The sequence below is a fragment of the Crinia signifera genome, chromosome 19 (assembly GCF_055691185.1).
Source record: "Crinia signifera chromosome 19, ASM5569118v1, whole genome shotgun sequence".
Lineage (NCBI taxonomy): Eukaryota > Metazoa > Chordata > Amphibia > Anura > Myobatrachidae > Crinia > Crinia signifera.
In genome coordinates, this window is record NC_139226.1 from 126,003,164 (window position 1) to 126,031,092 (window position 27,929).

Here is a 27,929-nt window from a genome sequence, read left to right on the forward strand (position 1 = left end):
AATACAAACAAATTCACTTTGTATCGGCTCTGAAGTACAAATTGACCCAATAAAAAGAGAATAATTTAGTAGTCTGTCAGTTATTGGTGGTCAACTTCTTACATAGCTTAAACAATTGCATGGTTACTACAGTACCTGCGATACATGTAATACCTGCTGTATGCTTCATTATTGTGACCCCACAAATACCTTCTGCAGAGAGTTCTGAGAGTCCCAGGTGCAGATGTCCGGCTTTTCCTTTTGCAAATGCAGTTGTGGTAGGGAAGGGTTGTGGCGCTGTAACAGGACAGCTCTGTGTGCAATAAATAGGGCAAAGAACAACGTGTACAATGAATCGCCCCTGTGTCACCACCACAAAGCTGGATAAACATGTCACAATCAGCGACCACAGAGCTAACGTCTGTAGAGAACGGTACACGAAACAGACTGAGGACATGGATGGGATTGGCTGGACAGTCCAAAGGATATTCAGACATTAGGTTGACCATTATTGGCCAAAACATGGATAAAATCTCTTATTGGGAATAACAGTAGTGGTGTACAGTGGTATGATGGCGAGGCTTGCAAGCTTTAAAGTTGTGTAAATACCTAAACAAGGGGACTGCATATGAATTGTAATATGGGTTAATGAAGGGTTAATGCCAGCTATTGTTTCATAAGCAGCTGGTAAAAGGCATAAACCCATATCACAAGTTTGTGGCCAGGACCTCTGGCATGTATTGTACCAATTTTAGCACTTAGAACTGGTCACAACCAAACATCAGTAATTATTTATGCAAAACCCACACTAATTATAGTTTTTTTTTCTATCCAAAAGGACTTGGAGTTTCCAGAAACTGCTCTGTGAGAAGAAATAAGTCAATGTATGCTAAAGGGGTGCACACACGGGCTGCAGCTGGGAGATTTTGCTTGTTGCTGCCGGAGATAAGCCGGCGGCAAGGGGTGCACACACGGGCTGGAGCTGGGAGATTTTGCTTGTTGCTGCCGGAGATAAGCCGGCGGGCAGCCCTAGCAGCAGCCCACGTGTACAGCCGAATAGACACCACAGCGTCTATTCTAAATATGCTTGCCGGCAGTGTCTGTTCAACCAGGCGACAGTGACGTCACCCACTGTGCACACACTGGGCGATTCAGGGAAACCTAAACAATTTTGACAATATAGTCAGCATCGCTTAGAACAATCGTGTTAATGGCTTAAGACTACTCTAACTGGGCCAAAAACTGTATTCTTTTATTATTAAAATAGAATGAAAGTGAATTCAATTTAGCAAATATTTAGAAAGGTAGAATAATGCAGAATAAAGTCGGCCCATAAGCAAGTTTCCCGGTAACATCTCAAAATACTATAATGCAGATTATTTTATATTCGAATGAAATGTGTAGGAATCCTATGGCTGTTCTACAAGCTCATTGCTCGTCTTCTCTTTGGTGGCCCCCACAATAGGCCTCATAGAAGAGATATCTTACTGATGCTGGGAGACCCTGCGCCTGCCAGGTCGCAGCTACTGAAACGTGTGGAGCGATGCTTTCCTATTGTGGCTTACACCACTGGGAAGAGCGGCAGCGCCGTGGTTTAATGGCTTTTGTCATGCAGGATTCTGTGTCTCGTAACTTTATTATGGAGAATGGTGAAGAAAATTCACAAGCGGAGTTTGGGAATGGGACAGGCCACGGTCATAGAGATGCCAAGTTCTTTCCACTGATTCCCCACTCTGTACATGAACGTGTATTCACGAGTAATTAATGTAGTCTATGGATAGAGGAGGGGCAGTAGAGAGTTTATTCTGCCCTGTGGGGTGGTCAGGATAGAACTGGAAGCACTATAGATAAATCTGCAAATATGTTTTAGAACATTTTGTCCATCTGCCTCCACCTTTAGCACAGAGTTCATGAAACGTTGCTTTGCTACTCTTCAGACAACTAGTACTTTAGAGGTCCTTTAAAAAAGCTTCCGTTACATCCAGACCCTGATCATGCACCACTTTGGTGAAATCCCATACACACCAGGAAATACAATGGGTGGCTGCATCCACTACACGGTCGTTATAGAAATGACTTCAGCACAAGAGCATCACCTGCACTCTATTGACCAGGACACACCTAGAATATAGCAAGTTCTAACTTTAGATGTGCCCAGCAAATACTATGGACCTAATTATCCCTATGAAAGACGTTCTAGCCTTCTCCACTGTGTTATTCTGGCAGATTACTAGACCTGAAGATAGATGCTATTGATTTACCTAGTGAGAGCTCATTATACTTTGTATTATCTATACTAAGGAACATACACTGCTTTATGAAAAAACGTATGCTTTATTTATAAAAAAAACCTCTAGAACCACATTAACAGCCTTATGCAATTACTACTGCGTCTGCCACTAGCACGCACCTAATGGAGCAACTCATTGTTCCGTTCAGGTGTAAATGCCGCAGGGGGTGAAAACCTTCTTGAGGCGTCCTCGGGTAGTGAGCAATGATGTGCAATAACTCCATGGTTTGGATGCCCTAACAACCAAGCACAACAAGGGTGAGAATTATTTGGTGTCTGGAACAACGGAACAATTGAATAGCCGCTACCGACAGATAGAATAGTAAGGTACTGCAAAAGTATTACTAGAAATATTCAGGCTTATGCGATACCAAGCCACCTTTGTAAATTGTCCGCTGCCCCAACTACAGTTGTGTGCGTTTGTCCCCAGATGGGCGTAGTGTGATCGCAGCAAAACCAAACAACACTTTCTGTGGTGTAGCTTGCTTTATTGTTTATGTCCACAAATATTTCCCAAAAAATTACAAAATACTCAAAATGGAGAAAACACAGAAGTCACGAATTTCTGGGTTTCTACCCCCATGGCAAACTACTCCTATATACATTAAAATCTTCAAGATATATATAGAAATGGAGCAGTCTGGATGTACATTCTGCTAAATGGCGCCATGAAACAATTAGCTTTACAGTTTTACACATTGAACGTCCGAAGTTACAAAAATAGGAAAGAACAAAAACAAAGTGGAGTGGTAAAATGTAACAAAAAAATAACCAAAAGAGACAACAGTCAACTTAACTCTCTTCCTGCCAGCATGGCGAGGCTGTGCGTCACCAGGCCCCATGGCAGTAAAAGCCAGAGCTGGGGAGGCCCTAGAGCCCAACTTACTGCAGGTCCCCTCAACACCGAACAGGCTGTACAGAAAACAGCCAGCAGGGGCAAAGTTGTTAAGCACCCCGACACTTGTGGGATTGGAAGGTAATAGGCATAGGCAAGACTCATTATTTATACATTAACAGACATTTAGCCAACACTCGTATTTGCAGATATATTATTTGTAGTGTAAAATACTATTGCAAGAATGGAAGTTGTAATGCCTCTGTCATATGACCTATGTGTAGGATTTCCATCTTTTGCTATCCAGCACTGCTGTGGATGCATTGCAAAGAAGTCTCTTTTCTATTGGTCACCACTGAGGAAAGGGAGGACCATTTATAAAGTGAAGGGGTGCTTGACATTGACCTTTATACATTGTGATCTGGCGCAGCCCTGAACGCTGGCTGCCAACCAACAAATTAACAGTCGCTATAGCAGGAGTGGTGGATTTGCTGGGATACTTGGGGGGGGGGGGGGGGGGGGGGGGGGATCATTTTTTTTTCAGGGTCTAGACAACTGCTTTAAAACAGTTGTCTGCATGAGCAGCATATTGGGTTGTAGCATGAATCCGGCGGCCTAGTGCAGTGCCCACCCTCTGCAACATGACACGGTGGACAAGCAGTTACCAACTATACCTTCAGGTCTCGCCTGCACGTCCAAAGTAGTTTTATTGTGTTAAAGGCCTGCCGCTTGCTGAGCAGAGGATACAAATAGATGAAACATACAAACAAACAAAAAATAACATTAGAAAAAAAAAAAAAAAAGAAGAAACAGCCCAGGTTAAATAGAATCTGTACAAATAAAACCCTTGGCATTAAGTATAGCAGGACCCAAAAACACTAAAACATAGGAGGCTTTCCTTATAAATTAAATAATAAAAGTTCTAACCCTGCAGAAACTTTAATGCTATAAAGTGGATACGCACAAGCCTGTGTGCGTTTTGCCTCTACAACTTAAAACGCTGTAGCCCCTATCTACAAGTGAGACACGCAAAACAGGACAAAGGAAATACAAAACAAACAAAAAATAACAGGGAACTCCTCTCCGTAGATCACCCACATTCGGGAGTGGCTGACTAGAACCGCAACAGCGGAAAACCAGATTCTTCCTTCCCAAGAAACAATTATGAATGAGGACTATTCAGCTTCAGACACTGATGTTGTATGTAAGCGGGGGAACCAGCGGGGAGATGGTTGCTAGAGAAATTAAACGTGGGTTTGTGATTTTGGATTTACCGATGCATCCTGGTAAAACTGAGTATTTCTGTGGTTATATTCTTGAGTTCTTAACCGCTTTGCTGCCAAAGGTTTAATGTCACAGGTCCCGGTGGCAATGAAGAGGTTAAAGAAAATTCACAGGTAGTAACTGCGATGCAGGGACAGGAACCGAACGGATGTTTGCTGAAACCGTCCCCCTAGTCCTTAATGTATTTACAGGATGTGGACAGACTAGGGCAACTTTGTACAATTACTCGGGTCTCCTGCTGATGTCATAAAATAATTAATCTGTGTTGCAGCACAAGAGGTCCAAGAGTGCTGGCGGAATAGGTTACGTTGTATACCAAGCATCTGGCTTCTGTTACACACAGCGTGTATTACATGGGGGTAGCATCTCCAGAGCATGAGGTGTTCAATCTGTTGTCAAATGTGCAATGTTGTCCCCACCTCTCCCCAAACCTGCTCCCTCCTTAGGCTGAGGGAAGAATGCATCATGCAAGGAACTGCCAGACTGACGTTCAGTCGTCTTCTTTACAGATGAAACTATATGACAAGTCTTAAATACAGGAGGGATCTGGCAGCCTCTAGGGACCCGTTGTGTGTGTGGAGCCTGACTGTCCGAGGGAGCTGGAAGGAGGGGAGAGGTCCAGAATGATCTGTGTTACAACTGCTTGTCCCCTTCTTTCTTCAGACGACTGAAAAAAAGTTAAAGGATTAGTAAATTTTACGGGATTAGTAAATTTTTGTAACCATATCTCTTAAAGCGCATATACATTATAGCTAAAGAAGTGATATCAAACTAAGGTATTGAAAAACTGCAGTGTATATAAGATAATACAGAAGTCTGATGCATTGAAGCTCTCACCTGTAGTAATCTTCCTGGCTGGGTAAATGGCCACCATGCATGTGTGGGTGACCGTGTAACCACTGCTGTTCCATTGCCAACCTCTGTAGCTCAGCAGACTGTGCATGCATAGCCTGTAGCTGGTGAGCGGCAGACATTTGTGGGGGGAGCCCAGCAGGCAAATCCCGGGGATAATGGGCACCTGGAAGAAACAACATATGTAAGGATTAAATAGATATACAGAACTCTGGATTCTGGTTTTGTGTTGCAGGTAAGTGTTAAAACGACCTACTGCTCAACATCAATACATCAGAGTGCTGACAGAAACCCATGATTATAACTTTATAATGCAGTTTATACGGATACAAAACTTTTCCAGAAGTCCAAGCTATGGAAAATAGGAATTTGGTACTCACCAGTAATTCCCTTTCTCTGACTTCACAGAGGACACTGAGGTCTGCATTACATTGGAGGATAGAGTAAGTGTTACAGGAGTTGGCACTTAAAATTTAGTTGAAGTGAGGTAGGCTCCTCCCCTGTAGGTGGCCGTCCTACACAACTGTGACAGAGAGACACCCCATGCCGCAGCCCATGATGGACTAATGGAACAGGTGGAATGAGCACAAATGGACTCTGGAGGAGTCTGACTGGCGGCTACATATGGTTGGTTTATAGTCGGACAGATCCATCCAGCATTAGTTTGTTTTGAAGCTGACCAGCTCCGCTTATTCGCTTCATATAGGACAAACAAGGCATCAAACTTCTGTAAAAATGCCGTCCTGTCCACAAAAAACGCGCAAGGCACGCACCACATCTAATGCGCTGGAGTCACTCGATAAGGCCGGAAGCACAATAGGTTGATTAATGTGATAGGCGGAGACAACCTAAGGCAAAAAATCCAAACGCATCCGGAGCTCCGCTCTATCCTTGCGGAAAACTAAATTGGGCGAAAGACAGGAAAGTGCCCCCAGTCCACAGACCCTCCTGGCCGAGGCTAATGCAAATAAGAGAACCGTTTTTCATGCGAGTCAACACAAGTCGTCGGATTCCAGCGGTTCAAAAGCCTGACTGGAAAAAAACAGGGGAAGATCCCACGGCGCCGTGGGAGCATGAATACGTAAACACTCTCTTTAGGAAGGTCTGGATCTCCAGCAGCAATCCCAAATTCCAGTGAAAAAAGATAGACAAGGCTGAGATCTGAACTTTAAGGGACCCCATGCGGAGCCCTGCTGGAAACCCAGCTTGTAAAAGGTGTAACAGACTGAACAAGGCGGTAGTTAAATGCCGACGTTCGTACCACAGCACATACGCGTCCATATTCTATAGTTATATGCGGAAGTAACTGACTTACGCGCCTTCATCATAGTTGGTATGGATCACTCGCTGGATCACTCGTCCTTGAGCAATATTGAGGAAGCTAGTGATTCAGTCTGGAGGCCATTCGATCGATTTGCAGAATGAACCGACAAGTTAACTGGGAGGTCCTGACCGCTGAAATAATTTGCCTCCCAGTTCTCCACACCCGGAATAGAGACGGCAAAAAGACTTGTCGCATAATTTTCTGCCCAGGTGAGAATTGGGTGGACTTCTCGGATCACTTGGCGACTGCCCCCTTGATTGTTGATATACTGTAGGCTACTGCAGTAACATTTTCTGATTGAATCATAACGGCTCTTCTTCGTAGCAAGTGAGCCTGCGTCCAGGCCAGGCGTATTGCCCAGAGCACCAAGATGTTGATAGGAAACCTGAACTCCAGAGAGGACCAACGCCCCTGGAAGTAATGGCGGTGAACTACAGCTCCCCAGCCCCGAAGGCTGGTATCTGTCATCAGAACCGTCCATTCCTATACTGCAAAGCTGCGGCTTTGCAAGAGATTGGAGATAATACCACCAGTGTGTGTAAATAAAGATGGGAGCCTGTACACTGCTTTAGAAGATCTAAGTGAAAAGTTCTGGAATGGAAATGGCCAAAAGGGATAGCCTCGAAGGTCGCGACCATATGAAGATATGTACAGAGATCCACTGGTCTCTCAACACGTGTTTCACTAGCTCCTGCAATGACTGGATTTTCACCATCAGGAGCAAAATCTTGTTTTGAACTGTATCCGGGATCAACCCCAAAAATAGCAGTCTCTGAGTGAGTAACATTTGCGATTTTTTTAAATTCAGGATCCACCCGTGTCTGAGCAAAAATTGACAGGTGTGGTAGTCGTATTGTCGCAGCTGATCTAGTAAAGACGCCTTTAGCAACAGGTCGTCGAGGTAGGGAATGATAGTGATTCTCTGCAGTCGCAAGGCTGACATCATGCAAGCCATAATATTTGTAAAGACCTGAGGTGCTGAGGAAAGGCCAAAAGGAAGGGCCTGAAACTAAAAATGTTGGTTGCGAATTGCAAACCTGAGGAACTGGTGATGTTGTTCCTAAATTGGAACATGCAGGTATGCATCCTTGATGTCGAGAGATTTTAGAAATTCCAAGGGATCCAGACTTGCAATCACGGAAAGCAAAGATTACATTTTGAATTTCCGGGAAACAACGGATTTGTTTAAGTTCTTTAGATTTAGAATTGGTCATACCAAGCAGTCTGGCTTTGGCACAACAAAAAGAATGGAATAAAATCCAAGGCTGCGCTGACCTTCTGTAACTGGCAGTATTACACATGCTTGTAACAGGCTGTCTATGGCTGAAAGCATAATTGCTTGCTTCGGCTGGGAGACTCGTCTTAAAGAAACGGTGTGGTGGAAGACAGGCAAATTCCAGACTGTAACCGCAGATGACAATATTCCGTACCCAGTTGTCGTTGCAAGTTTGTAACCATTGGGCTTGAAAAAGGTGGTCTGGAAGCACGCGTCATGCCAATGGTTTGTCAACGGGTTTAAGGTTGGTACAGCAGGCAGCAGTTGTGGAAGACAATGAAGAAGATGGGGCAGAACTTCCTCTGGCTGAGGAGAAAGAGCCTCTGTTTTTTTTCTAAATTTAGATGAACCCTGAAAGGACCGAAAAGAGGGTCCACGAAAAGACCGCTTTGAGGTAGACGCCGTTGACGGCAAGAAGGCAGATTGAGTTTATCTAGCTCTGGTTCAAAAAGAGCATCCCTCGTATATGGAAGGGATTCCACTGCCCATTTGATTTGCTGAAATAGAGGCAGAAATCCTGGCAGCTAAATCAGACACATCCCTAGGTATATCAACTAAATAGGCAGATGATTCTCTAATATGTTCCGCCTAAACCATTAGTTCCAAATGAGGATGGTCTTCCTCCAGACACCTAGTGAGTTGTTACGCCCATTTTTCCAGTGCTTAGTTGACCAACGAGGCAACTAAGGCGGGAAGTAACCGGACTCCGGCTGCTGTATAAATATTTTTAGGGAGGTCTCTAATCTACGATTAGAAGACTCTTTTAAAGCTACCGCCCCAGGAACTGGCAAGGTAGTACGTTTTGATAAACGAGACATGGAAGTGTCTGCTGGGGGAGGAGTTTACCCCTTAGTGTGGGACTCCTGTGGAAACGGATAGTATAATTTAAACCGCTTTAACATTTGAAACTTTTTCTCCAGAGTTTTCCATGCTTCCAGCAAGGATTCCTCCAAGTCTACCGAAATTGGAAAAGTAAGTGTCCATATGCAGCTGGACGGAGCCTCATGGGGAAGATGGCGCATGGGATTGTAGCATCGTGCCTCAGTGAGGGAGAGAGAGCAGTGCTTCCGGGTGCCACTGCCACGTGTGCTGAGGTCAGCGGTGCGAAATTTAAAATGTAGAGGGGAGGAGCCTAGCTCAGTTCAGCAAAATTTAAAGTGCCGACTCCCATAACACTCATTCTATCCTCCAATGTAATGCAGACTTCAGTGTCTAATGTTAATGAAGAACTGTATACGCATTGGCCCCATTAGGCAATTTCAGCATAATTCTAAGCATAGCATTTACTGGGAAATGGGTGTTCTATTATTTTCCAGCTGGAACCCGATAGCTGGTACCCAACGCAGCTGTATGGACGATGCCTGTCTAAATGCAACCCTGTACATGGGATTCTTCTAATGAACTGACATTGTCATAACATAATATAAGTGATTATCTAAATTATTGTTACCCAATATTTAAAATAAGGTGTTTGCTCTTACAGAATAAGGATTTGTATGCATGATAGACTTGCCTTTAACAGGGAGTCTTTAAGGGACACCTAACGGAGTAACTCAATTGTTTTGGGCTCCTATTATCATGCCCATAAGTACCAGCTTTATCTGCACAAAGCTTCTAAACCAGGGCTGGGCAACACCAGCCCTCCAGATGTTGATTAACTACACATCCCAGCATGCCTTGCATCAGTTTCAGCATGGCCACATAGCAAAACTAATGCAAAGCATCCTGGGATGTGTAGTTCATTAACATCTGAAGGGACGGTGTTGCCTCGCCCTGTTCTAAACCCAACTACACTAATGGGCAAGGTGCAAAAATTCAAAGCCAGCCCTTCCATACAGGTCTGCCTTCCACCACAGGAAGCTGTGAGCAGATATGGGCACCCACAGCACTCACCACTGATCAGAGCAACAATTACTCCATCAGGCACCAACTAGAGCGATAAAAACAATTGAATTCCAGTCTTAAAATTCAGCTGATAACACATATAAACAGCTTGAAACAAGATACACAACATGGCTACATTTATGGCATGTTTTTCACACATATAATGTTGCACCTAATATCACACACAATTGGCTGTATACCACCCCCTGGCTTTACATTGAGATCTCTGGGATTGAGCCAGAAGAAAATGTTTTGTGCTGCAAAGAGGGCACTTCCAAATTAAATTCCTTTTTGTAGAACAAAAACCTTCACCCCAAAGTATTTCTCCAAGCTCATATGCCCAAAATGCTAACCAGCACTTAATGCAAAACAAAGTACTGACCGAAAACCGGGTGTCGTAACATTTCGTGTTCGTGGGGTGATTGTGCCAGCAACGAGTTGGGGATGGCACCGGGAGGGTACGGGAAGCGCGCTAAGTGAGGACCAGCTCCCAGTGGGTCAACCAGTGGATGAACAGGACCTCCTGAACCTAGAATAGAATAAATGGGTTACAGTATTTCAGTGGAACAGTTTCACCCATACAGGAACACAACACATCAAAGGTTACAGAGAGATCGGGACTGGGAGATTGGGGTTTTGCGAGCTCAGGAAAGGATCTGCCCTCACTAACCATAAATTAGCAGCCAACCTGTTACGCCAAGAACATGCAAACAATGCTGCATAGTGCATTATTACCCAGAGGAAAAAAAAAAGATTTTCTCTATATATTTATTAAATAAGGCAAAATAGAATCATCATCAGCTGCTGCTAACAGACCAGCTTTCCAAACCATAATCACAACAGCATAACACACACTTACAACAGGTACTTTTACTAGCCACACATTCCGTGTACTCAGAAATAAAGTCTTTCATCTAAATGACAGACAGGACAACATTGCACACACAGTATATACAAACACTACCCAAGGCAACGGCTTTTCAGTGTTCTCCCCAAGATCAATACCACGGAAACATGGCAGGCTATTTCCCCCCACCACAAGCGGTCTATCATTATAGTGCTCCAGAAATCATTCACCCTAAATGAGAGTAAGGTACTTCGACATAATATAGATCCCTCCCACATTCTCAAGAGAAACAAAGCAGTTTGGATATTGAGAATATTAGAGAGAGGATATAGCTGCACATAATCACATGCGTGTCTAGCCAGTATTTGGAAAATATCTGCAATGGTCATTAAAAGCTATATCAACATTTTACATTTATATGTAGTGTTCACTAAAAGTTTTTTTAGGGCAGTGCACTTTTTTCACGTTTTAGATTATAATTTTACATTAGAAACAAAAATATATTTTTTTATTTGCACACTGCACTAGGATTTTGCCCATTAAACAGTCCTACTCTGCTATGCCCATTACATATTCTGTGCTAATGACAGTTACACATTATGGCACACACTATAATGCCTCTTACACATTATACCACACACCATATTGCCCATCGCACATGATGACGCGCAAAGAAAGTTCTCAGCGGCCTCTCAGCACGGTGGGGGGCAGCGCAAGGGTGCACACTGCCACACACAAAAAGGGCAGGGTGAATTTTGAGGTTTTAAAACAGGGCAGGGTGTGGCACCCTGCAAAAGAAGCTTAGGAAAAGGGAAATGTTCAAATGTCCCTTTAGGAAAAGTATGGAACATGAGTTTGGAGAGAAAACAACAAGTCTAGAACGCGTCACGTTAAAGCTTTGCACAGGAACTCTAAAATTAGCATTATTCTGTAGCGACAGCAGGGAATGGGGCGGTGTAAAATTCCAGGAGACATACAATCACACTAACCATTGCACGCAGGCTAAATAACCCTACCAAGGGATGAGATTACAGCAGTTACCTGCAGGTGCACACTTACGCAGACACAAACATGCAGCAGAATGAGCATATCATTATAGTGGGGGAGAAGCTTTCAGGACGTGCGTTGTATTATGTAAAGAAGTCTTTCAGAGGACACCATGACAAAAATTCTACTATAAAGTCTGAAGACACAATGTCAGAGAATGTATGTGGTCTACATGCTTATTCTGTTTAACTTTCAGCCCTCAGGTGAACACTGCCACGGAACCAGTGCCAACGAGCACACTGCAGGCAGCCATGGCTGCATACAGGCAACGTTACAGCCAGATATTATAAGCTGAATACTGGCTTGATCAGCAATACATGAAAAAATAAACAAAACCTACATAAAACAAAGAAATAACGTTGTATGTATGTATGTATGTATGTATGTTATTACAAGAAACAGACTTCTAATATGCACAAGAATTAAAAGAACCACTTCATTTTATTTTCAGAAACATCTTTTAGTTTAAGAGCAATGTAAGCAATAAGAGTGGTTCGGGTCTCCAGAGACAGCACCCCAGGAGGGAACGACGGTAGGCAACCGAGAGTCTAAGGCTGCACCTGGAATCTGCAGGACACCTCAGAGAAAAGCGGCTACACCTGGAACCTACAGGACACCTCAGAGAAAAGCGGCTACATCTGGAACCTACAGGACACCTCCGAGAAAAGCAGCTACATCTGGAATCTACAGGACACCTCCGAGAAAAGCAGCTACACCTGGAATCTACAGGACACCTCCGAGAAAAGCAGCTACACCTGGAATCTACAGGACACCTCCGAGAAAAGCGGCTGCACCTGGAATCTGCAGGACACCCCCGAGAAAAGCGGCTACACCTGGAATCTACAGGACACCTCCGAGAAAAGCGGCTACACCTGGAACCTACAGGACACCTCAGAGAAAAGAAGCTACACCTGGAATCTACAGGACACCTCCGAGAAAAGCGGCTACACCTGGAATCTACAGGACACCTCCGAGAAAAGCAGCTACACCTGGAATCTACAGGACACCTCCGAGAAAAGCGGCTACACCTGGAACCTACAGGACACCTCCGAGAAAAACGGCCACACCTGGAACCTACAGGACACCTCCGAGAAAAGCGGCTACACCTGGAATCTGCAGGACACCTCCGAGAAAAGCGGCTACACCTGGAATCTACAGGACACCTCCGAGAAAAGCGGCTGCACCACATCTATCTACATAACAAATTTTGCCTAGCATCCAACAAATGTGTGCTGGGCAATATCGGGGGCACCGTAGCAAATGTATATTTGCATAAAGGCGCATCGAAGTGATGCTCACCAGAATACAGATGCACACTGAATGCCACCAAGCCCCCTTAAATGCCACCAGTCCCCTGAAAAATTAAATTGTCCCTGCTGTAGTCTATTGCAGACACTAGGTCATACTTACCTACTGCGACATTATAAAACCTCACTCCTGCCGTGGCAAAATACCGCACTTTGCAGGTCTGCGGTAAAGTGGCACAAGTTTACATAATTAAGTCCTGCCCCCTCTACCGCAATTACAGTGTCTGCCCGCTTCCTCAGAAGACTGGAATACGAAAGGAACACCAAATCTTCAGGGGTGCAGAAGACTACATGTAGAAATGGGGTAGTTGGCACTAGGTGGGTTGGTAGCATAGAGAAACGGAACTGAAATATTTTGTTCCAGTAAATGGTGGGTGAGAATGTAGTTCATCAATAAACCTCTACACTTCAGTTCAAACTTACACGACCACATAACATTCAAATCAACAACAGTGCAAGACACATCCCAACTGCTCGTTTCAGAAAGACTCCAAAGCCTTCTCCCAAAGCAAAGAGAAACATGCCCTGCCCCGCCCCAAAAAAGAGTTGACTGGCACATGTTGTAACCGGTAGCAACCATTAGATAATGCATAAACTTCATCACATTAGGCCATTTGCACCAAGCTATAAATAAACTTTGTCTTTGTTACATGATCTTGTATAGCCCCCCCCCCCATTAAGTCCAAGCAATGCAAGCAGATTTGCACTAATGAAGCGTTATCCCTAATTAGCCAGGGCAGATCCAACAACTCTAACCAGTCCGGCAACTCTAAGGGTCCGGTAACTCCAAACCAGGGAAGGCCAACTATAGCCAGAAAACCAACCTTTATAGGAGATTAAATAATAATGACTCCACCCCATTAAGATGCTGCTCGAGAATATGAAAATACACCGTAGCTGTAAATTAGTGCCCATTATATGGGGCTTCCACTTAAATCTATTTTTTTTTTTAACTTCATTCAAAATGGTTTTGAGGGCATCAGTACTGGCAAAATGCAGAAAAAACATCTACAAAGTAACAGCAACATACTCAAAGTAGCATGATGGAAAGTAAAATATAATGTGCTATCGTAAGGTGGAGAGCGCCTTTAAAAAGAAAACTATAACATGTTGGGGAAAGTGGCTTTGAATGATGCAATTTTCACCGTATCGATCTACATATTGGGGTGAAAGACGATTGGGTATGTAATATCTGGGCTCCCGGTTTTCATATGAGACTGCGTCCCCTCGCCACGCTTCGGGCACAGTGGCTCGCTACACTATATAAAATCAACTCCATGCGTAGTTGGATAGTAGGGGTATGAAAAAAGGGGGTGCATTTAACATGGGAGCCCAGATAATACATAAGTACCACTGATTGGCTTTTAAAGCATCTAAACTAATTGGCTTCTATCTGAGCTATTCAATTGCTGCTCTTAACAAACACCCATTATTCTCAGCAGACATATTTCAGCTTGCCTCCCCCCGAGTAGGAGGCGAGCCGAAATGGTCTGTTCTGTTTGCACCCATTAATTTAGTCTTATTAAGCTTTCGGTGGCTTAACCCTGACTAACTGGGGACCATAATTAAAGGGAATCCAAAACAACTGAACTGCAACAATGGGCTCCCATTAATTATCACATAACTAAATTGCACTTTAGGCGGGAGTCGCAAGGAGGAAGGGGTCGCACCGCAGTGTGGCTGGATCCTGCAGAACACGATCAGACCACTCCCGACCTGATTTCTAGACACAGTGTATGTGTGAACACACAGGGCGGCTTGTTTTCAGTGAGGATCGGCGATAATGAACCATCCTCGTCATCTAAGTCCCTCGCCGGCCGGGCGCTCACCCTATTCCATGTTCCGGGTAATCCTCCCTAACGGTGAGGTTCGCCACTAATGCAGTGAGCCCACTGCATATAGAGGCAACCCTCGTCATTTGATGACCGCACTCGCTGTAAAAACCTAGCGAGGTGGAAACAGCAAGTATGGGGGGGGGGTGTCAGTTGAATACTGACCCGTGAGGGTGAGCTATCGGCACTGCTCGCTAAAAGGCATTGAATACACTCCATAATCTATGCAGTCTCACCATCCGGTGGCCGGACCCGGCAGCTGTGGCTCCTTGTGCGCCCCCAGCCTTAGGTATTGTTTTATTATGGTGTCACTCTGGCAGCATAGATTTAGGCTGAGAGGGTAACAGGGTTGTCAAGGCGTAGCAGAATGTAGTTGAATGTAGTTGAATGTAGAACGGAAACGTGGAAGCGTTCCGTGCGAAGCACACTTTGGACACTAGTTCAGATTATATTTTAGGATGCTTATTTGCTGTATACATATATTGCATATACATGCTGGACTAAGGAAACATAGTAATAGACCACATAGCTCCTCCCTCTTTCCATGGAAACGCTCTGATGGGCAAGTGTCCCAGCAACTGAAGCCTGCCCCAATATTGGAGTTACCGGAGCCACTATTGCTAAACTTCGGTCACACCATAATCCGGCATATCTAAATGCAAGAGGGGAAACAGAGCTATTTATCAAGACTTTCCACAATGCACATTTCTAGTTATGAATTTTTGGGCTCGCTTGACTGTTAAGAAGGAAATCCCGGTCTCCCAAGTCCTTCTCCTCTCCCTTACAAAATGGTTACATTTATTTACCAGGAAAGTGGACTGGAACACATGTCCCGTTTTCAGCCATGCCCGGCCAAGACTTAGAGTTACAGCAGCAGTCTATTGAAAACACATAATATCGTAAAATGCCTCTATCACATAGATGTATCACACATGGATTTACACCCTACCAAAATAACAGGCTGATTTGGCCAGGAAGGGAACTGAACCGCCCCAGGTTTGATCTGTCAGTCAAAGGGAGGGGAGGAGCTCACATGCTGAAAATACACTCATTTTAACATTTTCTGAGCAACGTTTACATGAATCTGCTATAACTCCGTGCAAGTCTACCGAGGTTACCTAATCTCCTTGTCAGAGCTAATGTAGGGGACAAACCCAACACACACCCTGTCCCATACACACTAGTGTATGGTAAGGGTTTTATTTTAAGCCAGTAAAAAACACATGTCAAACGTAAAACGTGTTTAACACACATTTCTTACTAGTCGTAAAACAGAAATGCATAAAAAACATTTACCAGAAATGGAATAAAAACTGATTTTTTAAAAATGTATGTAATAAATATCAGAGGGCAAAAATTAATAAAGTTGCCTCCTGATGTTGGAACGGTCCTCTTATCTGTATATGATGGGTGATATTTTGAAACCATAGGGAGAAATCTTATTACCCCGCAATCATACCCTCGCTCAGTGTTATATAAATAGCCTTGATTACCCGGAACGTGTCACGACTTGTCTGGGATATCTTTCACCTACCTATCTTTCATCAAACACACAGGTTTCACTGAACTAGTGAGACTTTTAATCAGACGATCCAATCGGATAGGCCAATAAAATACATTGGGCTAAACACCGGGGTGAAAAAGCGAACACCGATATTTTTGCTCCCGATGTTTAACCAGGGTCCATTGGATACATCCCCATAGTGTCAAAAGCTGATTTCTGAATGGGGACAGTAGAAACTAACCATGTCATTCTTTGGAGCCTGAGCCACAATGTAAGCTGGTGGAAGCACACATGCAAATACCAAGTACAAAACAAATGCCACTCAACACAACTCTACAGACATGAATGGTTCCTCATAGATCTCGCAACTGTTCTACCCCTAACGCATAGACGGAACGTTTCACACAGAACAATGTTCTACGATTTGTAACAAAATGATTCGTAAAATGCATTGAACAATCCGCTACAAATAAATTTCCTAGCTACGCCAGAAAATCCTATTTGACTCTAAAATGAATTTAAGACTAAATCAAAACAATTTTTGTAAAAAATTTCCCGAGACTAGGGCGTGTATTTACTAAAGCTTCTAAAGTAGACAAGTGGAAGTTTTGCCCATTTGAACCAATCGGCTTCCGGCTATCATATCCTAAAATGCAAAACCGAAAATGATAAAAAGAAATTGGATTGGTTACTATGGATACCACCACAACTTCTCATTTTTTAGGGTCTTTAGTAACTATACCTCCAGGTCTGGTTTTAAGTGGAGTCTAAAACTTATATTTATGGGAATTTCCAGTACAAAAAGGACACAAACTAAGCGTACAGAAGGAACAGCTGGTCACCGATTCCGTACATGGATTAGGTTGGACGTTCTGAATAGGAAATAGTTGGCCACCCCCGCATGGTTTGACGGTTGAACATTTAAAAAACAAAAAGAAATTTAAAAAATTTACAGAAATATCAGTAATATACCTATTGTATGCTAAGGAGAGCTATTCTTCCGATAAATAGGCTTTATTGTGCATGAACATCCTATTGGCAAGACCAATCACCGAGTGTTTGGACAATATAACTGTATAAACTAGTTTCTAAAAGCAGAGTTTCAATGGAACATTTATAAAAGGATGGATGAAAACACGAAAACTATTTTTTTAGGTATTTTTAAACAGGTTATTGTCTAGTGGTTATCCCTTAGTTAATGATGGAAATAAAGTGAAGGAGATGCCGGCAGTCCTCTCAGCTGAGCCAATGTCTCCTCTGCTAGGATTGCAGCACACATTAAAATAATTACTGACAGGTCAGACAAGGAAAGCCAGGCCAGATGGAAGGTTCAGCCTGTACTTGGTTGAGACTCGTTTTCTTACTTTGGGGCAGATGTATTAAGCCTTAACAATAGATAAATGCAAGTGTGGGTACTTGTTTCCTAGCACGGCCACAACGATCATGATCGTGGGCATCGTGAGTAAAAATCGGGGGCATCGCGGCCATCGCATGCACAAAAAAAATCGGGTGCGATGGTACCGACGCGATGCCCGCGATTTCCCCATAGGGAACAATGTTAAATGCCTCAATTTACCCGCGATGCCCCCGATTTCCCATAGGAAACAATGTTAAATGGCTCAATTTACCCACTCATCATAGGGAACAATGGTAAATGGGCCAGAAACCCCCAAAAAACACCCCTGAACAGTGAAATGTCCCCCCAAAAGTAGTTTACGCCACCCCACGATCAACGCGAACCCGAAGCGTGGCGAGCGCAGCGAGCCCATCGAGGGGCGGCGGTACGCGTCCTCCGACCATTTCATACCCCCACTATCCACGTCGGCGTGGAGTTGAGAATAGAATAGTGTGGCGAGCGCAGCGAGCCCGAAGCGTGGCGAGCGCAGCGAGCCCCGCGAGGGGACGCGGATACCTTCACAGGTAAACGCGTCCCTTCGCGGGCTTCACAGGTATCCACGTCCGCTCGCCACGCTTCGGGCTCGGTAGCTCGCCACACTATTCTATTCTCAACTCCACGCCGACGTGGATAGTGGGGGTATGAAAAGGTCGGAGGGCGCGTACCGCCGCCCCTCGCGGGCTCGCTGCGCTCGCCACGCTTCGGGTTCGCGTTGATCGTGGGGTGGCGTAAACTACTTTTGGGGGGACATTTCACTGTTCAGGGGTGTTTTGGGGGGTTTCTGGCCCATTTACCATTGTTCCCTAGGATGATTTGGGTAAATTGAAGCATTTAACATTGTTTCCTATGGGAAATCGGGGGCATCGCGAGTAAATTGAGGCATTTAACATTGTTTCCTATGGGAAATCGGGGGCATCGCGTCTGGACCATTTAAGCCTTTTTTAGCCGCATACGACGCGATTTTGACTTTTTTCAATGCATTTCAATGGGAAAATCGGGGACGATTGTGGCCGTGCTAGGAAACAAGTACCCAAGTGTGAAATATAGAGATAAACGTCCAGCCAATCAGCTCCTAACTTCCATGTTACAGGCTGCGTTTGGAAAAAAAGTCAGTAAGGAGGTGATTGGCTGGACGTTTATCTCTATATTTCACACTTGCATTTATCTATTGTTAAGGCTTAATACATCTGCCCCATGGGAGAAAATCAATTTCTACAGATGAAACACAAAAGTATTGCAATTGGACAGGACTTTCTCTTACTTTGACATTTTTCTTGTCTATGGCACCCCGAACCCCCTAGCTTCCAAAACTTACCCTGATGTAATGGGTCCTGCTGATGAAGATGGAGGTGTGAATGTATGTGCGAGTGTTGGTGGTGATGAGGTGTGACGTTGAACATCTGAAGCCGGGCTAAAGGGTCATTTGTAAGCGATGCCATGCGCTCCGCGTGTATCCGCTCGGCTGCCAGTCTCTCAGGGTAACTCATTTCTGGCCGAAGTTGTGGTCCTGCCAGAGCCAGTCTCTCTCTATCAAGTTGGTTTAAACCAGGATGGAAAGCAGCAAAATGATGTGGGCCAGCTTGGGCCATGGTGAGTGCACCATGTCTAGCAAAATGTTCCATGGGGTTAGCAGCGGGGTGAAGTTGATCCATCTCAGGTGGCTTCACCTCAAAGCCAGGTTTCATTCTCTCACGCAGCTCCCGTTCCCGGATTTCACGTTCTCGGAGTTCCCGCTCACGTAATTCCCGTTCACGAAGATTAGGGTCCATATTGTAAAAGCCTGGCATGTGGTAAGCCAGGAGAGGGTCATTGGGGTTAAGAGGGACAAAGAAAGGATGATTACGATTGGTGGGGGACATAACGTGTGGTCGAGCATATTCACTCAGGGTACGTAGAGCAGGTGTATCTGGCCCAATGTAAGGCGGAACAGCCGCTATGGTTGTCGGTGGTTCAAAGGATTGCCGCATCTGCCCTGGTCCTCCCATTTGGGAGTCTCCAAGCCGTCCTTCGTGGGAACTGCAAGCCTTCTGTAATAAGGTGAGGAAAAGAAGGTCACATACATGGTAAACGTATTTGTTCTTTATTTTAATCATAGGTTAGTCAAAGATGCATACCGCTGCTCTTTCCGCTTCTCTTTCACGCTCCCGTTCCCTCTCCTTTTCTTTTTCTCTTTCTTTTTCCCGTTCTCGCTCTTCACGGACTTTTTGCTCTGCTTCCCTCTTTGCTTTCTCAGCAGCTTCTTCCCTCTTTTTCGCCAGTTTGGAACCACCCAGAGGGATGAAGTAGAGGTCAGTCCTAGCACATGAGTTGTAGCCACGATCCAGATGTTTGTAGAACCTGTAGTAAACACATTTGTTAAACATAAAATACAATCGTTATTGAGCCCTTTACAAAAATGATCATTAAAAAAATTACATTTAAAAAGGAAAAGGTGAAAGAGGCAGATTATATCATTCCTGATCAATAGGATGCTGAATCACTTTAATAGCCCTTGTTTGATAAAAGGCAAGTTTCTATAATTATACCTTGCAGACTGACTGGCGTGACTGGGTGAATCCACCACAGTAGGCTCTGGAGATGGACTCCGTGGAGGAAGAGGAGGACTTTCAGGTTCATCAATCTCATCAGGTACCTCTTCTTTGATCTGTATTGGCAGCAGAGGTTGCGGGTTGGGTGACTGAGATACCACGGGAATGCAGACACCAGAAGCTGTAGCAGAAGTGGCAACAGGAGGTGGAAGCTGAAGACCTGGTGATGCCGATGACATGGAAGATGGGGTAGGAGCGGGGGCGCATGTTGGTGGAGTAATAGACGATGGCCCTCCAGGTATAAATGAGTGCTGTGAGAAGGAAGGCTGAGGAGGTATGGAATGTAGTCCTGATGGAGGGTGCCCCGGTGTCTGGGGAAGGCTTTGGCTTTGAGTCAGGACTGGTGGTTGTGCTGCCGTCGCTTGAAGTTGCTGGCTCTGAGGCATAAGCTGCAGAGGAGGAGGGTGAGCAGAAGGCGGATGGTGGGCAGGTAATGAACTAAGTGGCTTGAGAGCAGGGGGTGGGGGCAAGTTGGAATTCAAAGAGAACGGAGGGGGACCTTGTAAATGAGGAGGGTGTTTATGAGATGGTGTAGGCGTCTGAGGAATAGGGGTGGTGGGAGGTGGCTTGATATGAGGCATGGTAATAGGTGCTGGGGGCAAAGGCTGCTCACGCAGAGGCTGTGGTGGTGTTTGCAGAGCAGGCTGAGCATTTGGTGGTGGTCCCTGAGTACTGTGAGGGAAATTATGAGATGGAGTTTGTGGCACTGGAGAGACCTGAGCAGGACAGGACTGAGGTGGGGAGGAACCTGGATACTGTAAAATGGGATGTGGCTGTATGTTGTGTGGTAAAGAGGCGACTGGCCCATGGTGAGGAGATTGTGGATGTATTTGTGCAGGTATAGGAGGCTGTGGCTCTCCTTGAGACCCAGGGAGGGGCAGTATTGCTGGATGTGGAGAGGGAAGTCTTTGAGGGTGTAAAATGGGTGCTTGAACAAGGGAAAGTGATGGAGGCTGAGGAGGCAGGGAAGGAGGTAACGATGTAGATGGTGATATTTGACCAGGGGCAATGCTGTGAGGTGGAGGGATAACTTGTGGAATAGGGCCTGGAGACACAGCGGGAGGGACCATGGCTGAAGTTCCATTCTGCGGTTGTAACAGCTGTTGCTGAGCTGAGGAGTCCGAGTCGCTCTCGTTATCTTGGGGACTCGGAATGCTGGGAGACGTGCTGCGATTATCCTGGTCAATGTCCTTAGGATCACTGCTGCCCTCATCATTAACACTGTGACTGTCGGAGCTCTCTCCTTCACCCTCTCCTTCGCCATCTCCTTCTCCTTCTCCTTCTGATGGCGAGTTTGGCCGACTGATCTCCTGTAGCAACAAAAATAAAAAGGTGAAAACAAGGACTTCTTTATAAAGGATGAAAAACAAACATAAAAATGCTACACAAGTCGATATTTCAAATTGCAATTTCCCTCTACATGCTCCTCCACCAATATACAAATAACTTTCTACTCTATCTACACGGATTGTTCCAGAGCTTATGAGCAAAGCTTTTGAGTCATGCCCTTAAAAACTATTGTGTAGTCAATGCTGTTATTTCACCAAAATGAAAAAATAGCGCCAGTTTCTGTAAAGAGATTGGATTCGAAAATCAGAAAGAAAAGGAAAGAGATTTGAATAGATGGAATATCTATTCAAATCTTTTTCCTTTTCTTTCCGATTTTCGGAATCAATCCAAAAATCAGAAAATCTGTGAACCCACTCTTTTTCCGTGGAAATGGCCGCTAATTCGAAAATTTAGCAGCCGTTTCCAGAAATGCAGATTCGGCTTTTCATAACGCCAAGCCTGCAGCTGCGTTATCCTGGTGAAAACGGCCGAGATTGAATAGTGAAATTCACTTCTTTTTGAAAATCGGAAATAAGGGGGAAAGATTGAAAAGCCCCCTATATAGGGCAATTCAGGGGATAAAATATATGCAATACACAAGCAACTGTTGCATTCAAAAATACAATGTCCGGGTGATGCACCCACCAGTACAATGCTCAGAAATGAGAAAGAGTAGAGAAGTAACAGTATGTGCTTTTGAGATGGCTACTTTTCCCAAGTACACAGACCAAAAATATTCACCTATTACAATATATATGTAAATAAGATGGACAAGTAACTGATAAGCAAGGTGTAGACCGACAGGAAGCGTGATATACTGTACACATCCTATGGTCTCAAATGGCCTAACCATAGTGACACCATAGTGTCATCAATGATTTTTTTATTTTTTTTATTTGAGCAATCCAATTAGATCGCCCAATAGAAAACACATTTTTCATGATTAAGATCTGCACCTGTGACCACTGGCCTAGAACTACAGTAAAAGGGTCTTCTAGAACACCATACAGTCACTGAAAGTGGTGGGACCAGAGAAACCGAGCTCGGCGCAATAAGGTCACCATCTCTAATGGCCACTTAACAAATGATTGACTAGTCAATGCCAGAAGACATTTGTTACTAATTAAGCTCGCAACACAGGATAAAAAAACAAAGAAAAAAAAGTGCCCTGAGAACCTTCTGGTGTCCACTGCCTGTAAGGTAGCGGTGACTGACTCACTTGTGTTTTAGACTTCTTTGCTGTGGTCCGGTCTGTCTCTTCTGTGTCGGATGCTGGCTTCTCTCTTTGACGTTTGGCACTCTTCATGGGGGATGAAGGTTCCTCCTTAATCTTCTGCAGTGATAAAAGAAACATGTTAAAAATGTGAAATAGTGCTAGGAAATCGTAAGTGTTAATCTATTGTCATTTGGGACTGAAATCTGAAAGGTTACGGTAGCCCACTGACAAGGTTCTAGTTATAACAAATGACACTTAATTAACAACCCAATCTGACTGTATAATTGCTGCTTGCCTTTGACGGCTTCTTGAGGGACTCCGCTTTGCTGTCATTACTGGATGTGCTGGCAGCACTTGGAGAGGTTCGGCCGCTGGAACGGATGTCTTCATTTATAGGGGAGACTCTGCCGTCTGGGCTGGCAGGCTGCTTCTTACGCCCACTGCGTAGTGTAGACATCTGTTTGGCAGAAGAAAATAGAACGGCATGGGTTTTAGACATTTTGAAATTAAGGTAAAATGGTATAGATGAAGAATCTAGTAAAGAATATGCTGAATACATGTGTGTATTCCTGTCAGAGTAGAGGTGCCCATACACGCCTCGATCCCGGTGGTGCGATCTGTGCTTTGAGGTGCGCGCTCCCGCGGCATCTCATCGCACAGTACAAAAAGTATGTGCTGCACATACTTTTTGTACTTGCTTTTCATCGCATGGCATGCACAAGACTAATACAAAAGTAGATTCGCACAAAAGTAGAGTAGATTCGCACAAAAGTAGATTCGCACAAAAGTAGATTCGCACAAAAGTGTGTGATGCCCCACCTAAAGGGTGCAAATTCAGGGGTCATTGCAACGGCACATTGCGCCCTTCGCGATGAATAGGACTGACCCCTTAATTAAAGGGGCAATTAATAAAAAATACACTGTGCATCGTTTTGTTTAATTACGCAGGACAGTTGCCTTTGTTAGGAAACGCTATTGAATCGCTTTCATACTTTCATTTTAAATGTAGTGTTTACTAGTTAATGCAATATTAATGTCGAAATGGACACAAGTTCTAGTTACGATGACGCAGATTGAGCGCAGGCACTGATCATTACTCGATGACTGAGGCCTATTAATGGCTTCCAATGAAAAGGAACTAGATGATGCAATGACTGGCATTTCACGTAAGAGAACCGTATTCACTTAAAACTTAACACACACAACCAGTTGGGTTAAAAAGATAAAACTGCAAGCCTACCGGGCCTCTACTCCTCCGGGTTCTCATGCTATGCTTTCCATTAAGACCATCCTCTTCCTCCTTGACAGGTTTGAACATAAACGGTGGGGGATCCACTGGCTTTTCAATAGGGGGCAACTCGCCGTATTTTTTAAAATGAATCCTGCAATCCGTGCACAGAAGAATGTTTTCCCGGCCCCCGTGGTGCCAGTCCTTGGAAGCTGCAGTAACAAAAAACAGCAGCAACAATAACTAATATGAGCTGCACTCTAGTGGTGGCTAAATATGAATGTTGTATGTTAAGAACAAGCCCCTGACCCACGTAAGAGGGACTTAACTGGATTACATACTGGTTGTAAAGCAGTGGCGACAAGCGTAACCCTTCAGCTCCTGCTCACTGTCCTCGCTGTCAAAGTCATCTTCACTGGCTGAGCTAAGATCCACTAAAAGAAAAAAAGATGTATTAAAATATAGAGAAGGAACAACACTCTAAAAAAACAGTACTATAATATACATTACACGCCGCTGGTCAAAGTGCAACTACAGTCTGGTGTTCTCTGGCCTATGAGTCAAGTATAAATCTATATTGCAATAAATAACCTAGCTTCCTAAACACATTCTATTGAACCCAGACATGGAAACACAACGAGAGACCAGATATGGGGGGGGGGGGGGAGGAAAACACAGCTGCTTCTGACACTTGTTGCGCCTCATTCTTCGGTACTCACACCTGTATCTGCCATCACTCCGCACTACCGATGTCTGGCAGGCTGGAAACTAGCCAATTAAAGCTATTAAATCAGATTACTTGCATATAATTCATTCAGTGTAAGTAACTGTCAATCCTCTGAACTAAAGATAATTAAATTAAAACATGTAATTGAACTTACTGACAGATTAATGAAGTGTTAATCTTATTTTGGCAGAAAGTGAAACTTCTGTCTTAAGCAAGGTGTCTCATCTAATTTTGTACAGCTCGCGAGTGCCATTATTCTTGCAAACTCCCAGGTATATTAATCGTTAACTTCTTATAGGCTGAACATAGGCCAACATCATCATGGCGTGACATGGGACAGTAAGTGGTAATATTGCTCCAACAACCTCTCGAATTAGATGCTAAAGCTAAAGAGTTGCTAGAAATGATGTAGGCGTTGTGGTATAGGGACGAAAGGGCCACGCTGAGAGGGTGCAACAAAGACATAGGTTGCGGAGATTCCTGGGACCGTCTGCTACTTTTTTTTATGCCAGGATGGTTTCAGCAAATCCAATACTTTGTCACCATAGCAACTTTTACAGTATATAGAAGACTTCTCACCATGGAAACTAAATAGGGCGTGTGCTTAATGATGGAAGGCCCCCCCATAACATTGAAGCCTATGGACAAATCGGGTCCATCCCATAGGCTTCAATGATAAATATTTTAACATTGAAGCCTATGGAGAAATCGAGGGCATCGCGTCGGGCGCGCATAGGCTTCAATGTTAAAATATTTTAACATTGAAGCCTATGGGGAAATCGTGGGCATCGCTTCGGTCGCGTCGTGTGCCTTCTTAAGGCACCCGACCGACGCGATGTGCCACAGTTGTGGTTTTTTTCAAGGGAAATCGCGGGCATCGTGTGCCTTAAAGTTAAGGCACACGATGCCCGCGATTGTGGCCGTGCTAGGAAACAAGTACCGTTATCTTTTTTATCCCTTTTTCTGTTACCAGCCCACCTACTAAATGTAACTGCCATTTATGGGATTGTAAACTAAAACAGTCTAACAGTATAAAAGCACACCTGTACAGATATAACTGTGAATGTTAAAACTTAAAAGATTTTGGTTCCTTTTCTCAATAATTTCTTTCAGCTTTTTAGTGCTTACAAAGATGTATGTGTACTAGGGTAGCCAATCCCGGGATCGGGATCGGCGGGATCCCGCCTAAAAAACGCCGGGATTTGAATCCCGGGATTGGATCTTCCAATCCCGGGATTTCGGGATTATATGCGCATGCGCATATATAATGCCGGGCAGCGTCTGAGCTGGCCGGCATTATATATAGGGTGTTTTTTGGCCTAAACTGACTTAGAGATGCCAATCCCGGGATTGAGCATTTTTCAATCCCGATTCCCGGGATTGAAAAAATGCCCCGGGATTGGCATCCCTAATGTGTACAATGTATGTGTGTTACGGCTAAGCCAAGTGCTCCAGGAAGCGGTTATAAAACTACAACTCCCAGCATACACATGACAGCAGCTAGAGAGACACCAGTCTCCTACCTTTTGTATCACTGCCCATAATATGACACAAGTTAAAACAGTAACACTTGCCAATTGTAAAGGCTAAGTTTAACTGATTACATTTACAGACTTGTTTCAATGCAGGTTCAGTTCAGTCAGGTTTCTTTATGTAAACATTTGAACTGAATGTGATCTTTAAACAAAGGCTGAGGTTAGAACGCTTGTTTTGTGTGTCACCGAATGCACTCACAGAATTCGCTGGACGGTGGTCGGGAGGGAGTGTTAACAGGGGTGGTGGCGGTGCGAGTTTTGATGCGGCGGAAAACTGCCTGTCTGCGATGCCGGCGGTGGGCGCGGGAGCTTGCCGCTTCAGGAGTTTTCTTCCAATAGTAATAAAAGGTAATAAGTTCCCCCTGCAAGCAATAAGAAACAATGTAAAACAGCGTAGTCACATATTACAGAACTAAAACAGGAATAACTATATACCATGGAGGCAAATGTTGAGGAAAAACTTGTAATGGCTATTTAATGCACGAAAGGTACAAAAAGCATTCATGTTATTAAGTACTTTGCATCAAAAGAGAGAAAATGAGCAAATCGTTCCTTTTGTATAACCTATGTAGTGTGTTACAGTGTGCCAGTGACTTTTCTATATCCCTGTGGTATGCAGGGATAGGTCAAAAGGACAGCAACTAATGGTTAACAGTCAAAAGGTAAACACACTAAAAAGGTCAACATGGTCAAAACAACATGAAAAAGGTTGACATGAATTTTTCATGATTTTATTAAAAAAAAAAAAACTGACTTCATCCTTTACCATTCCAGTGGGCATGGAGGGAGAATATAATAGTGTGCGTGCTCAGCTAGGCACCGTGACCAAAGCATGCCGAGGGGATTGTACTCATGTCGACCTATGCCGACAGACACCCAAAAAAGTGAAAACCTCATGTCGACACTTTGCTTGCGTAAGACATTCGTCCATGTCGACCTAGCCCCCTAAAGGTGCCCATACGCTGCTGAGACGTCTCTCAGCAGTGTTCGGACACCCGATACCCTGCAAGCCGCCGGGACCTTCCCAGCGGCAGGCACGCATGCGATCCGTTGTGATGGATCGCATGCGTCCCTGCTTCCCGCCCGCTTCGCCACCTGTAGGGATGGCCCAGAATGGGTGGTCGGACGGCCAGCCAGTACGACCACCTGGTCATCGGACCTGATTGCATGTCAGGGAGAGGCGATTTAATCCGATTTGACGGGCCGATTAGTCGCAATCGGACGAAATCGGACCACATCGCCTGTGTATGGGCACCTTTACACTTGTGAGATTGTCAGATTGGAAACAATTCAGATGGATTGGGCCAATTTATCTGACAAAATCTGGTGTGCCTGATGCTGTAGGACCTGATGCACGTTCCCACAAGCATTGGGTCTAACCAAAAGATTGATCCTACTGCACATAGGATAAATCTCAAGTCAATCAGGTCCAACTTGTCCCTTAAAAAGTTGGACAAGTGTAAGGGGGCCTAGGCAGGTCAACCTTTTTTAGGTCTCAACCTTTTGACTATGCACCAATAATGGTTGACCTTTTGACTGTCTACCTAGACACCGTCAAGCTAGTGACACACATCCATCCCTGAACCGCACAAGCCCTTCACACTCAGACCAGCTTTTCTACAGTTGCAAACTGCAGATAAACCCTGGGG

The 27,929-nt window shown here is 44.5% G+C and overlaps 1 protein-coding gene across 7 annotated transcripts in view; it reads right to left on the minus strand.

The window, feature by feature from the left end:
- Nucleotides 1-2,736: 2,736 nt before the first annotated feature.
- The window catches only part of RERE (arginine-glutamic acid dipeptide repeats), a 290,268-nt gene continuing 265,075 nt past the window's right edge, over nt 2,737-27,929 (minus strand). For 6 of the 7 annotated variants that reach the window (XM_083163286.1, XM_083163289.1, XM_083163288.1 and 3 more), the window contains 12 exons: nt 26,480-26,642; nt 24,360-24,452; nt 24,031-24,230; nt 23,086-23,247; nt 22,794-22,907; nt 20,183-21,555; nt 19,772-19,994; nt 18,973-19,684; nt 15,564-15,635; nt 10,107-10,253; nt 5,226-5,406; nt 2,737-5,055 (listed from right to left, as the gene is read on the minus strand). In XM_083163286.1, coding sequence (XP_083019412.1) covers nt 5,022-5,055; nt 5,226-5,406; nt 10,107-10,253; nt 15,564-15,635; nt 18,973-19,684; nt 19,772-19,994; nt 20,183-21,555; nt 22,794-22,907; nt 23,086-23,247; nt 24,031-24,230; nt 24,360-24,452; nt 26,480-26,642 — 3,474 coding nt within the window. In that variant the 3' untranslated portion in view covers nt 2,737-5,021. The remainder of the gene's footprint in view (nt 5,056-5,225; nt 5,407-10,106; nt 10,254-15,563; nt 15,636-18,972; nt 19,685-19,771; nt 19,995-20,182; nt 21,556-22,793; nt 22,908-23,085; nt 23,248-24,030; nt 24,231-24,359; nt 24,453-26,479; nt 26,643-27,929) is intronic. The other variant, XM_083163291.1, reaches the window with a different exon arrangement.